At 40.4% G+C, this 13,129-nt stretch overlaps 1 protein-coding gene and 1 pseudogene across 17 annotated transcripts in view; one reads left to right on the plus strand and one right to left on the minus strand.

Moving 5' to 3' along the window:
* The first annotated feature begins 1,168 nt into the window (after nt 1-1,168).
* Nucleotides 1,169-2,168, plus strand: LOC111322884 (beta-1,3-galactosyltransferase 1-like; annotated as a pseudogene).
* A 3,482-nt stretch (nt 2,169-5,650) lies between these two features.
* The window catches only part of LOC111322879 (high affinity cAMP-specific and IBMX-insensitive 3',5'-cyclic phosphodiesterase 8B), a 29,512-nt gene continuing 22,033 nt past the window's right edge, over nt 5,651-13,129 (minus strand). For 8 of the 17 annotated variants that reach the window (XM_088759262.1, XM_088759259.1, XM_088759258.1 and 5 more), the window contains 7 exons: nt 12,688-12,905; nt 10,178-10,319; nt 9,412-9,591; nt 8,847-8,927; nt 7,839-7,887; nt 7,640-7,716; nt 5,651-6,432 (listed from right to left, as the gene is read on the minus strand). In XM_088759262.1, the coding sequence (XP_088615388.1) occupies nt 6,307-6,432; nt 7,640-7,716; nt 7,839-7,887; nt 8,847-8,927; nt 9,412-9,591; nt 10,178-10,319; nt 12,688-12,905 (873 nt within the window). In that variant the 3' untranslated portion in view covers nt 5,651-6,306. Of the gene's footprint in view, nt 6,668-7,623; nt 7,717-7,838; nt 7,888-8,846; nt 8,928-9,411; nt 9,592-10,177; nt 10,320-12,687; nt 12,906-13,129 lie in introns of all 17 variants that reach the window. The other 9 variants (XM_088759269.1, XM_088759268.1, XM_088759267.1 and 6 more) reach the window with 3 other exon arrangements.

Raw genomic sequence — 13,129 nt, forward strand, 5'->3', positions numbered from 1 at the left:
CGTACAAAAAAAACCAGAAATTTTAATTATTCATTTTTCATCGATTTAGTAACGTAATCACCCATTTGGAAGTCGTGAACTTTTTCGTGTTCTTCAAATGGCTCTAAGGTTTAACAATGTGAAAACAGCGAGGTGACTCAGCTGAAGTCATCAATTCTGAAATTTCTGACAATTTGCAACAATTGCTATGGCGACCATCACTTTGAAGGGTATAAGAACTCTTCTAAACTACTGACGCTGCTCTTTTGCGGCTTAGTTTTTTTTTTTTATATCATAGGGGGTAAGTTTCTAAAGAAACTGTGGTGCAGCGTCGCTGGGGGAGTATGTATAACAAAGATAATTTGGTTTTATCAACTGAGTTGGTAATGTAAATTGGCCACCGTAAAGAGTTTCTAAGCTCTCGTTTACATTATCAACTCAGTTGATAAAAACAAATTATCTTTTTTCTTTGGTTTCTTTCTTCTTTTTTTTCCTTTCTTTCCTTTCTTCTTTCTAGCTTGTTTTTTCTTTGTCTGAAACTAGTTAATCAGTTGAGTTTAAAATCTACTCGTAACTGTAGTCGAAACCAAACCTATTTCTAATAACCATCAAAGGAACTCAAACATAGGAGTGATAAGTCACAGTGACGGGGTTTCAGTGATGGGAGAATTCAAACAATAACCGAACAAAGGTCGTTGATGAACAAATCCGAGAAGAATTTAATTACCTTGTTATTCAAATTACCGACGAAAGAAACTTGTTCCCTAAATATGAACTGGGGTGTTCTTGAAAATTTGACTTAATGACACCATCAGGTTCTTCCGGGAAAGGTGGCAAGGTTTCGGTTACGCAGACTTCTTTTTGGTTTTTCTGTTCTTTGTCTACTGGGCGTTTTTGTGACAGTGTATCAAGGGCGTAGCCAGGGGGGGTCCTGGGGTGCCCGTTACCCCCCCTTGGTAGGCCTTCTTTAGAGCAAACAACCTACAATATTCAGGTGGCGAAAACGCCATGACAATATCTTGGCTGAGGTATTTTCGTCAACGGCTCTTGTATTTAGTTAATATGGGTCTTCATGCCGCGATTATACGACTGAGCCCGCTGATACACGCGGGAGAGCAGCGGTGTAAATGGTGAATAGCCTCTGTGACCCCCCCCTTTGAAAAATCCTGGCTACACCCCTGTGTATCTGATGACTTTGGGGGTGAAGCCATCAAAGCAAAGTTCTTTACCATTTGCTTCTTTTAAGTCAGCTGTAAAGGAGTTAGGCCAAAGAGGGATAAATTCACCGTCAGAATGCAGCCAGCTGGCTCAGGAGACCGAAAATTTTGTTCTCATATTGATAATAAGCGCTCCTTTCAACCTTGAACAAAGATACGCAATTCGACAAACTTGGCTATCCGTCTTCATCGCATGTTGCACTACATCGCTCAAACGTGCTAAATATGAAGGACCCTAAAAATTCTACCAATAACTTGCTTATTCAGTATTACTTCGTCCGCGGCCATAGCGAGGAACAGGAGGTTGAAACTGTGGTGGAGAGTGAAAACATGATTCATGGGGATATTCTAAGACTGAACTACACAGAATCCTACTCTTTGTTAGTACAAGACACTCTGGATTCGCTAAGATTTGCTTCAACATTAAACGCCAAGTTTGTGGTCAAAATAGACGATGATGTGTACTTAGATGTCTGCAGGATGGTTTGGCGATTGCAAACTACTTCTTTACCCGATATGTTGTACGGAGGAACTCTGCTTTATAATTCACCTGCTGACGGGATCCAAGGCACAAGTACTTTATCAGTCACGAGGATTTCAATGACACGACATATCCTGTTTACTGCAATAATCCATTCTACATCATGTCTAAAAAAGTTGTTCTTGAGTTTCTCAACGCGTCTAAAATCATTCGCTCATTTAAAATGGAAGATGCGTATTTAGGAGTATTGGCTAAATATTTGGGTATCATTCCTACCCAGCTAGATGGAGAAGGAACTTTGATAAGACTATGGCTTCTGCAATTGGAGATAATTTGGGATGATGCGACGTTTAATGAAACTTTTGAAGTAGGGGATAGTTTATCACCTGAAAGGCTGTTTGCTATTAACGAAAGATATCTGAAACTTGAAACCGGTTTTAATTAAAACTGCAGTCTTGGAGGACACTGGAATAAAAGTTAAGCAACAGACAGGTTGTTTGTCTTCCCTTATGATATGTTTTATGAGAACTGATAGTTTCAAAAGAAACTGTTTGGGGCTGCGTCGGTGGGGGTAACGAAATAATATGAATATATCAACAAAGTTGAGATGGTAAATTGGCCACCGTTACGATTACAAAAGCTGACGTTTCGACGAAGGGCTAACGCTCGAAACGTCAGCTTTTATAATCGTAACGGTGGCCAATTTACCATCTCAACTTTGTTGATATATTCATATTATGTTTTATAAGATTTTATTCCATGTTTAGCAAGATCTAAAAGTAACATTTATTTCTATACATACAAAAAAATACACGAGTGTGAAGTTTCCTGGACAACAAGAAATCCTTGAAAACAATGAGAGAAACCCAATTTGAATTAAAATTCGGATGATTAAGACTCTGCAGACTTTCAAGATTTTTGAGGATATGTAGCACGCAGGCCAAAACTCTGAGTGGAAAAAGGAGGTTCCGTGTGCGGACCGTGAAAAAGGGTCTGAAAAACGAGTAAGGCATGTTAATTTATGGCTGGCGGCGAGTGCGGGCAAGCGAATCCTTTGTTCTAATTGGCTACCTGGGATTGCCTGTATTGATCCTGCGCAGGAAAAAAGTGCGTGGGGTGGACTCACAAAGTTCGCAACTTTTTGAACGATGTCGGCAACGAAGTCGCAAAAAGCGGCAGAAGGCAGTCAAAACAAAGAAAAATTTATACGAACCTCTTGGTTTCGGTGTGCCACAAACACAGAAATAAATAATTCTTGATTCTTATTAGAGCGAAATCTTCTACGATAAATGCTTTAATGACCAAGCTTATTCGGTCAAGATGGCTGGATATTAGCCTCGTTCTTTTCCAGTGTTTCTGTGGACCTCCACTTCGACTTTATTATTCTCCTTACTGTCTGTCATACAATTCTTATGATGTTAGTTAGAAGAACTTGGTATTGAATCAGCAATGGATCCCGTAATTTCTACTTTCCTTCAATCTCATCACGTGTCTGTTTTGAATTGTATTAATATTGTCAGGGAAAAATTCTGCCCTGGTCACTCATGGGAATTTAACCCTTTCGCTCACAAGATCTCATTAGTAATTCTCCTTACTGTCTGCCATACAATTCTTATGAGGTTAGTTTGGAGAATTTGGTATTACATCGACTGATTGTCCCCTGATTCTCTTTTTTCGTATTCTCCTCACTTGTCTGCTTGATATTGTATTGATATTGTGAGGAGAAATTCTGTCTTGGTCACTCATGGGTGTTACAGGGTTTAAGATACATGAAAGAGTCGAAAGACAAGTAGTTAGGACAATAATTCTCTTTTAACAAGGTCACTTTCAGCCTCACTCCAATCGAAAGGCTTGGCAACAAAACAGAAACTATAAATTGGACTTACAAGCAAATGCATTCACAGCAAATCTTTCACAAGTCAGACGATCCAATAACTTATTTTAATCATATCTATTCTATAATGTCCACTTTTAGAGATTCAGAACTAAAGCAACTGTACACAACACAATCTAGGAAAGAACAACATAATTGACGTCCACACAGAACATCTACATAGAAATCCAACGGGCTACTCAAGATTTATCAAACAATTTGTACATGATATAATAACTTCAATATCCTGGATCTCTCCAAGCAATCAACTTATATTATCATTATCATCGTTGTATTATGAAAATTATACTTTTTATACATAATGACACAGGACAACGCAACGTTGACCCATTAAAATGATTTGATCAAAACTGTACAACTGAGCTAGCTAGAAATTCAATAAGTGTGTACAGGAAGCTTTACAAATTAAAATGGTCTTGCTCGACTAACATTTTCTACAAGGCTCTTGGTGAAAACAGTCATGGATCACACAATATAATTTCATTGCTGTGAGATGTTCAGATGAAACTCAAGAGGTCTCGCGTGTTGCGTGACAAAACCCGCCCTCCCGGTAACACGATCAACTAACAAGGAAACTTTCTTTGGTTCGTCCCGTAGTCTACCCCAACGGAAGAAAGTGACGAGTCCATCACACGAATGCATCCAATGGGCGAGTGTTGTCCACAAAAGAAAAAAAAGTAGAAAATCGGTCACAAGTGAACATCTTTCCACAGCAATAAACTCTTCTATCTTGCAGACTAATGGAAGTCAAAATAGACAAGCCGACCCCCCCACATTGACATTGCAATGTAGACCACCTGCTTGGTGACTCAGTTTACCGTCATAAAATCTATTTCCCACGAGAGTGGCTTTCATTTCGTGTCACTGGTTTTTTTTCGAGATTGAACCTGGAAATCAATTATTTGGAAAACTGTATCGATACATAACAGAAGTTAATTGGTAATTGGGATGCTCCACCTCCTAAAAAAAGACATTTTGTACCATAAGACGTTTCACCAAAAGCCTGACTATAAAACACATTGGCAGCAGGAATAAATTAGGAATAATTTTTTTAATGTATAAACACAACACAGCAATGACAAAATGGACAAGATAAAAATGACTTGGTGTTAATACCCTTTGCCATAAAAACGACCATATTTGTGAAGGAATTTTCTCATTTTAAGCTTGAGTACATTTGCTACGTTTTCAAGCACGAAAAGCGAACTAAATGCTCCGTTTTGACCATCACCAAGCTTAAGTAAAAGGATGAAGTTTCATTTAATTTAGCATTACGTTCCAATATTATTCAACTTTCTACTGAGTCAGGGAATAAAAGACTGATTCTGGCAAATCTTCACGCACTAGACACGTGACATAGGATGTAAAAGCAGGGAAACCAAGATGAGAGAAATCTGTGACATACGGTGATTGAAAAGCAATGGCTAGACAATGGGTTCCCAAATAGATAAGAAACACGATGAACTTCTCAAAATTTTATAAAAAAGTTACATTTTACGCCAAGAATATCTGATCTCTTTGGTCCAAACAGACAACATGTATTCGAAGTCACGTGGGCTTTCATCACCACATTACACGCAGGCTCAGGTAAATCAGTCCTTAATTCCTTAACTGCTAGATTCCAGCTTCACTCACTCGCTATTCATATGATGACGTATTAGCGTGGAAGTAGCAAGCTTCTGGGAACAGATCTCTTTGCTTGCCCCCTTCTCTTCAAGAACTGCGTGTTATGAAGCTAACGTAAACGATAGACATTCTCAACATAATTTGACAGTTCATATCGTTCGAATTTGCATCACTTTCCATCACCTTCGAAAGATCAGGATTTCAAAGCTCATGCGACACATTAATTCCCAGCCAACAAAATGGAGAGTTAACCAAACTGAGTAAAAACGTTACAAGTTCCATAACATCGAGGTTCTTGGAAAGAAGAGGATGATCGAAGCCTGCTCCTCGTGGCTTATGAAAAACGTACCGTACTGGGAGCTGGCGAGCAATCATTTAATTAATTCTTATCTCGATATTTCTTTAAAAGCCTGTGCTGGAAACTCAGGCTTTGAGACGTAAATGACATCTACCAAAAGTTAACAAATAATTTTAATTAGGGGAGCTTGTGCGTAGGTAGGTCAACGGAAATAAATATAATACTTTATAATTTTCTAGAGATTTTCCTTGATGGGAAAACACTATATACAATTTGTTTCCTTTTTTCTTTTTGTTTTTGTTTTACTTATATATGTAGAACGTACTCTGTCTCTCTCTCGTAATTAAATAGTTTTGTAAGACGCCAAGATTGTGGCTTACTTAAACTAGCTTTAGACAGAAAAGCTTTCACAGCCAACACTAGAGTATGCAGAGGAAACATTATTGGACTACTAGAGAAATCTAGGTAACATCCTACGCTCTTTGCATAAATTGTTCTTCAACAAAAATTTCAGACGAAAACGACGAGGAAATGCGCAAATCCGGAGTGAGATACAAAATTCCACAAAACCTGAAAACGTTTGCGACAGACTACTTTGCGTTACCGTCACGTGTCAGAGGCGGACTCTAGTAAGGGGACACACCAGACAAAGTGGCTTCAAGTCATCCTATGCTGCAGGGAGGTGTTATAATACTGCATAAAGTGCCAACGAAACGCGTTTCACTGCACGAAACATGTGTACAATATGGACAACAACAATACAAAACAAGAGGCAACACAAGAGGCTAACGACAACTACCGTGACAGCAAACTATGATGAAGTTAGAGACGTGCTGGACGAAGAAGGAGGTTCGGACGAAGACGTAGACGTGGGGTTTTTCGTGGCGGTGCCGGAAGTCGAGTTACCGGAAGTGGCTGCAGTTGTGCGATTAGCATCCTGGGAATCAACAAAGGGACTATAATCAGATTAGGAATGAAATCCCGCGCAGGCACAAAAAGGTCCAAACGCCTTTGGACCCACTCGACTGCTGTTTAAATGATTCTACTGTGAAGTGTCTATGCTTGAAGAATTATTAAGGACGAGAAGAGATCAGGCGGGACCCAAACCACGACAAAGCGTTTACGTGACAGAGCAGTTTACTAGCAGTTAACGCCATGGTTTATCCCACTGGCTGAAGAAGAAGAGATGAAAAAGAAAAAGAGAAGATAGCAAACTGAATCAGATAAACTTGAGTTATTGAGATGACGAGGTGAAGTCTTTGCTAGCTCAAAGAGGCCAGTAACCTACTGCAAAGTATCCCGGGATCCCTAGCAGGGAGAGAACAGCAAGACTGCAATTCCTATGAAGAAGGGCCATGGCAGTTTTTCCCCTTCCCTTCCCTCCAGAATTTTCATGACAGCTTGCCTGTACCACTCACACTCCTGCATGGAGAGGGGAGTTGTGGGAGTAATCGCAAACGCTCGAACCCAGACCCCTCGGTCCTCAATGTCTCGTTCTTAAGCCCATTACATTCTAATATCAGTAAGCATATTCTCCAAACTGATCTCTTTGCAATCCTAGGGTGCTGACAAGGAGACTTTGTTTCACAATCAAGGGCTTCCTTAGTTTGTGATCATTTCCTTTATTCTTGGACTGCTGACTCTTAAGAGCTAAAGGGTGAAGACCTGGCTTCCTACCACAGATCTACCATTACTGGACTTATTCATAATTAAAAGAGAAATACAAATTTAAAGCTACAGGGACATGGAGGGTCGAAAGTAGGCCACGATTGCCTTCGTTTTGCTTTACTGTGCTTTTTGATTGGCTCAAAAAAAAAAACAAAACAAAACAAAACAAAACAAAAAACAGTAGCCGCTTTCTGGCTATCGTTTCCCACAATGTATTTTCTGTCTCAGCTTTGGATCAGTATTAATAATTTGAGATGTTGCTCTTCGTTCTGCTCGCCGGTTTCATTACTTTTGGTGAAGATTTTTCAATGATCCATCCAACATATGTCCAAAATTGTTTTCCATCCCAATTCACGACGAAATACCAACTCTGTACATGAACTTGGTGCAAGGAGGAGGGGGAGGGGGAAGGGGAGGGGGGGACATTTAAAGTGAGAAATAAAGGTGCCCTGGTACTTACAAACATTGTCGCTTACCCACTCCTCCGCTGCTTTTTTCCAGTATTCGTGATTATCTGTCAGATGTCTGATGGTCTCGGGTACAAATGCGAAAGCTGTAAAATAAAAATTCAATCAGACAAAACATTTGACGACCTGTTTCTGACTAAGCCACCGATTAAGTTGTCTTTATTTAAAGCAGACAAATTAACGGACAGATCTACGAATAAAGACATACCATCCCATGCGTCGTAAAGGTCACTAACAAAGTAATCTATGAACCAAACCTAGAAAAGATAAGAAATAACGATAAAAACAAGATTTGGTGAAGAGAAATTAAGTATATCAATATCAATATACTTAACTTTAAGTTTAAGTTTAGGTTTAATTCATTCGCCACAGGAATGGCAGGAGAAAGGAACAGGACTTTCATTCCAATTGACACCTAACCCCTTTTATACCCACCCATCCCACCCCGGGGAGGACATCCATCACACAGTAATCTCGTGTGTGGGAAATTAACGTCTCCTACCCCAACCCTGCTGGAGACGGGACTTCCATTTCTCGTCCCTATCCGAGAAGACTTGAAAGTCTAACCATTTGCAGATATTATTACGAAGGTAGCACTTTCTTCTCAGTTAATTAAAGACCCTGAGTGCAGGTCCGGCCGGATTTGAACTCACGACCTCCCGCACAACAGTCCGGCGCTCTACCAATTGAGCTAACCGGGAGGCGGTTAGCTCAGTTGGTAACTGTTAATCTTACACTTAATCTTACACATGAGCGAGCAAAGTGACGGGTGTGCAAAAACTGGCGGTTGACAGGGAAATGAATTCTTAATCCTTAGGCGAACATTTCATACTAAGGCCTGACTAGAGTTCGTCTTGAAGAACAGGAATTCGACGCGACGATTTGCGCTTAATTTGAGCTACGTGTACCAATTCGGGCAATCGCGTTCACAAGAACAGCACTATTTCCGATCTAATATGTACTCGTCGTGTTTGAAGTTTAAGAATGACTACAAATAGCCTTTAAAAGTATGTTCACTCCTTCTGGAAGAGATATTTGTCATTCAAAGATTGACCAATGCTGCCCCCGCTGAACACGAACACAACGCGATGACCCCGACCTAAGCCCTTATATTCAGGGTTCAAAGAGCGGTGGCCAGCACCAGGCTACCACCTTTCCCTCGTCCAAGGCCGCGCGACATCAATATCAAGCTACGGTGAATTCAAGTTGTACCGACCTGTGATCTCGGTACGTTACATGTTTGCTTATCAAACACAGGCATCACAACCGGTAAACCACGCCTCTTTTCCTCGTCCGTCTGTAGAGAAAAAAAAAATTGTACAGGAATAAACTCCAGCCAGTTTGCTCGTCTATGAGTTTAGCCTGCGGAGTAGGCGTAATTTTGGCGAGCGAGTGCTCAGTATTTTCTTAGCGAAAATTATAGCCGCCATCTTTTAATTTAATGGCAGCGGAAGGTTGGGGAGAGAAAGAAATTTATACCTCCATCTTCAACTCAAACATGACCGGTTGAATCAACGATCACGAGCTTCTAAACGCTAACTCGCCCTAATAAAACGCCTACACCGCAGGCCATTATGAGTTACGAAATTACTCTGTTCTAATCGGCTGCTGTGATTACTCTAGTTCTGGTTTACGATTGCCAGTCGAAATGCCCTCTTTTTCAAGATTAAAATTGCATCTGAAGGGTTTTTTACTGCACTCAAAATGACTTAATTAATTTTCTCCTTCAACTGCAAATCTAGCGGTACTAATTGTATTCGCACAAATCGTCATGTGCGTACCTGTGAAAAGTACTCCTGTGCTATTCTGTATGCCCACTCCTTACACAGGTACCGTGGTCGAGCCGGGTTGGCGATATCGGCACACTTAATTAGCATTCTTTTAATCAGTGTACGGTTTTCTGGAGTGTTCAGTGCTACCGCGGTTGATGCTTGAGAATCCGGAGTGCCACGCCCGCTGTGCTGTTAAAATAAACATAGAGTAACATTTACAATCCTTTCAGTTCCAGTGTATATTCTACAGCCAGTTTCGCTAAAAGTGACATTTTCAATCTACCGAGCACAAGTAAACAAAGCGCGTAAAAAATAGTGGTCGAAACTAAGAGAGAAAAGTGAACCTAAATTGTGTTATTTTCGCTTTGCACGACTCTGTGATTGGTCAAGAAGATTTACGACACCCACTCATCCAATCAAAAGCAACCAAACCTCATCGGGACTTGGGGACTGGCGTTCCCCGCTCTCCAAACCGAATGCTTGTTTTCGATTTGAGTTCTCATTGGCTTCTAAGATATTTGCTTTGCTCTGGATGACCGCTATAATTACTTTCGCACAAGTTTAAGCACGCCCGATCGAAAAACGCGAAGAAATGAGCCGTTGACTACTTGTGTGCGACCGCTAAAATGTAAGCTGCACGCGTGATCAGTAATTCACATTCCATAATGTGACCAAGCACCAAATGCACTACTACCACTTTGCACCGACGCGCCGATGAACCAATGCTACTATGCAGCTACCTAACCAAGGAAGATACAATGAAAGATCGACTTACCACCGAGTGCACCTCATCCATACTGGAAGAGCGCCGTTTATTTATAGAGTTTACGAACTTCGACAGATGCTCAAAATGTCTCGTCATCTCTGTCGCCATTACCATGTCGATGATCGCTTGGCGAATCGTCCGGAACTCATCCCTGGTGAAAGACATTTCATAGTAAAATTCTTCGTGTAGTTAACAAATGTCTGTATGCAAGAGTGACCAGCAGTGCCGGCCAGGAAGACAGCAAGGTGACCCAAGGTCTACAGTGGCATGTAGTAGGTCACTACACCCCCAGCTGTTTCCTCAATGAAGACAAATAGACACACGTGTATATTACTGTGTCTGTTGTTAGTACAATTGCTCAGGTGCTTTCGAATTCTGTCGTACATTCTGTAAATTACGTATGATGCACGATCCTCGCAGTAGATAGCGCTATTTAAGCAATAGCGAAAATCAGACCTGAAAAAAATCAGGCCTGTACGGGACTCGAACCACTTGACCTCTGCGATACTAGTGCAGCGCTCTACCAATTGAGCTAACAAGCCAAGTGAGAGCAGGCCGTTAAGTTGATTCGTAATGAACCCGTGAAAGTGATAAATGAGATAGAATAAATATATGAAAATCATATATTTTGAACTGTGGTATTTGATACGTATGATGCACGATCCTCGCAGTAGATAGCGCTATTTAAGCAATAGCGAAAATCAGACCTGAAAAAAATCAGGCCTGTACGGGACTCGAACCACTGACCTCTGCGATACTAGTGCAGCGCTCTACCAATTGAGCTAACAAGCCAACTGAGAGCAGGCCGTTAAGTTGATTCGTAATGAACCCGTGAAAGTGATAAATGAGATAGAATAAATATATGAAAATCACATATTTTGCACTAGTATCGCAGAGGTCAGTGGTTCGAGTCCAGTACAGGCCTGATTTTTTTCAGGTCTGATTTTCGCTATTGCTTAAATAGCGCTATCTACTGCGAGGATCGTGCATCATACGTATCAAATACCGCAGTTCAAAATATATGATTTTCATATATTTATTCTATCTCAATCTGTAAATTAATAAAGCCTTTGCATATTTTGTTACAGTTCTGTTGATTACTCGTACTGAAAAGTGTTCCGCCAAACACGTCTTCGCGATTGAATTTTCTTCTATTGCGTTTATATCTTCCTGGAAAACAATGACAAAACGAGAAGCAGCTATTTTGAAATTTGGCACTCCTGCTATAATCCACTCGCGTGATTACGACGAGATACGAGGTCATCTTCGACCAATCACAGCGCGCATCTCTACAATCACCTGAACAATTATACTAAAATAAATTATTGCACTAATCCACGATAGTTCCGCGACTGGTGCATAAAACGCAGCGGCACCAAAATTTAAAGATAAGATTTCGAGTTCAAGATTCTTACCGCTTGATAGTTGATAGTGGTTATTTGTTTCAGTAAAAATCTAGTACTTCAAAATTTAAGAACAAGACAGGCTCCTGTTTCTTGTTTACAATTGAACAGCCTTCTGTAGGGGTTTCCACTTTACTCTATCACAGATCATAGTTCACCACTAAATTTTCTCCGATTCTTATTGGTTTAAATTGATCACGCGACGCAAGTGTGTTAATCCGTAAAGAGACACTATCATTCCATAGTACCCGTCCGCGGAAAATACCCGGATGGATAGTACTTTTGAACGGTTTGACGGCCACGAAGTCAGGCAGATCGGAAAAAGTGACTCTTCAATTCTGACAGGTATAACGTATTATTTAGCCGGTTGCGAATTATTGACATTTGTGACAGGCTGTACGCATGAATAAATATTTGATTGATCTGCATTTAGTGGGTTTTTAAGTCCCCCGCATTAAGTGGGTTTTTAAGTCCCCCGCACAGTGTTGTAAAGCGCATTAGAGCATTTTACATGGAAATGAGCTATAGAAATCGATCTATATTATTATTATTATTATCATCATTATCATCATTATCATCATTATCATCATTATCATTATTATCATTATTATTATTATTTTGACTGTTTTTCAACCGGCGCGCGGAACAAAATTCAGTGGTGAACAATAAAGACAGTATCGCAGAGGTCCGTGGTTCGAATCCCGTACAGGCCTTATTTTTTTCAGGTCTGCTTTTCGCTACTGCATAAATAGCGCTCCCTACTGCGAGGATCGTGCATCATTCGTATCTAATACCGCAGTTCGAATATATGAACTTCATATATTATTGTATCTAATAAAGACAATTTGATCTTAAAACTAGGAAATTTGATCTTAAAACTAGCATATTTGCCCTCGAAGCTTCGCTTCTCTCTCAACCATTCAGATCGAAACTAAAACCCAGCACCACTTGGTCGCTCGCGTTTTTCCGCGCTTTACGCGGTTTGATTGTTTTTACTTTGAGTTCTCATTAGCTATTAAAGGGTATTCTCCTTTCTTTTGATTGGCTGTTGTCGTTACTTCGCTTTTGGCCTTACAATGGTCAACTGAAAAGCGCTCTACTAGGATTTCAACTTACATGTCAAGTCCCTTGAAGATGTTTGACCTCTCATATTTCGCTGTAAGTTTGAACGCCAACGCAGCATGATGACTCTCCAGTACGGCGATGTCGTTGTAGAGGATGGCGAGCTCATTTCCCGCATTACAAAGGAATGAGTTGGTATATCCCGGATGGTCTACATCGTGAACAACAGCTGCTATTAACGAGGCTATTTCATCGAGCGGCTCCAAAACAGCCTGCAAGATAAAGAAAAATCGTATCAACAAGTAAATAATGAGTAAATAATAGAGATCCTTTCCCTCTGAAATCAAAATGTGATACCTAAGAAAGGAATGATTAAGGGAGGGGGTCTCTACTCCAGATCCTGTCCTTCATTCCATATTTTCTTCGACAGAACTAACTCAACAAGGAAAGGAAAATGTTCAAAGCTAAAATTTGACCAAGAAAAACGAGACGCATC

Source organism: Stylophora pistillata, chromosome 4 (genome assembly GCF_964205215.1).
Source record: "Stylophora pistillata chromosome 4, jaStyPist1.2, whole genome shotgun sequence".
Taxonomy (NCBI): domain Eukaryota; kingdom Metazoa; phylum Cnidaria; class Anthozoa; order Scleractinia; family Pocilloporidae; genus Stylophora; species Stylophora pistillata.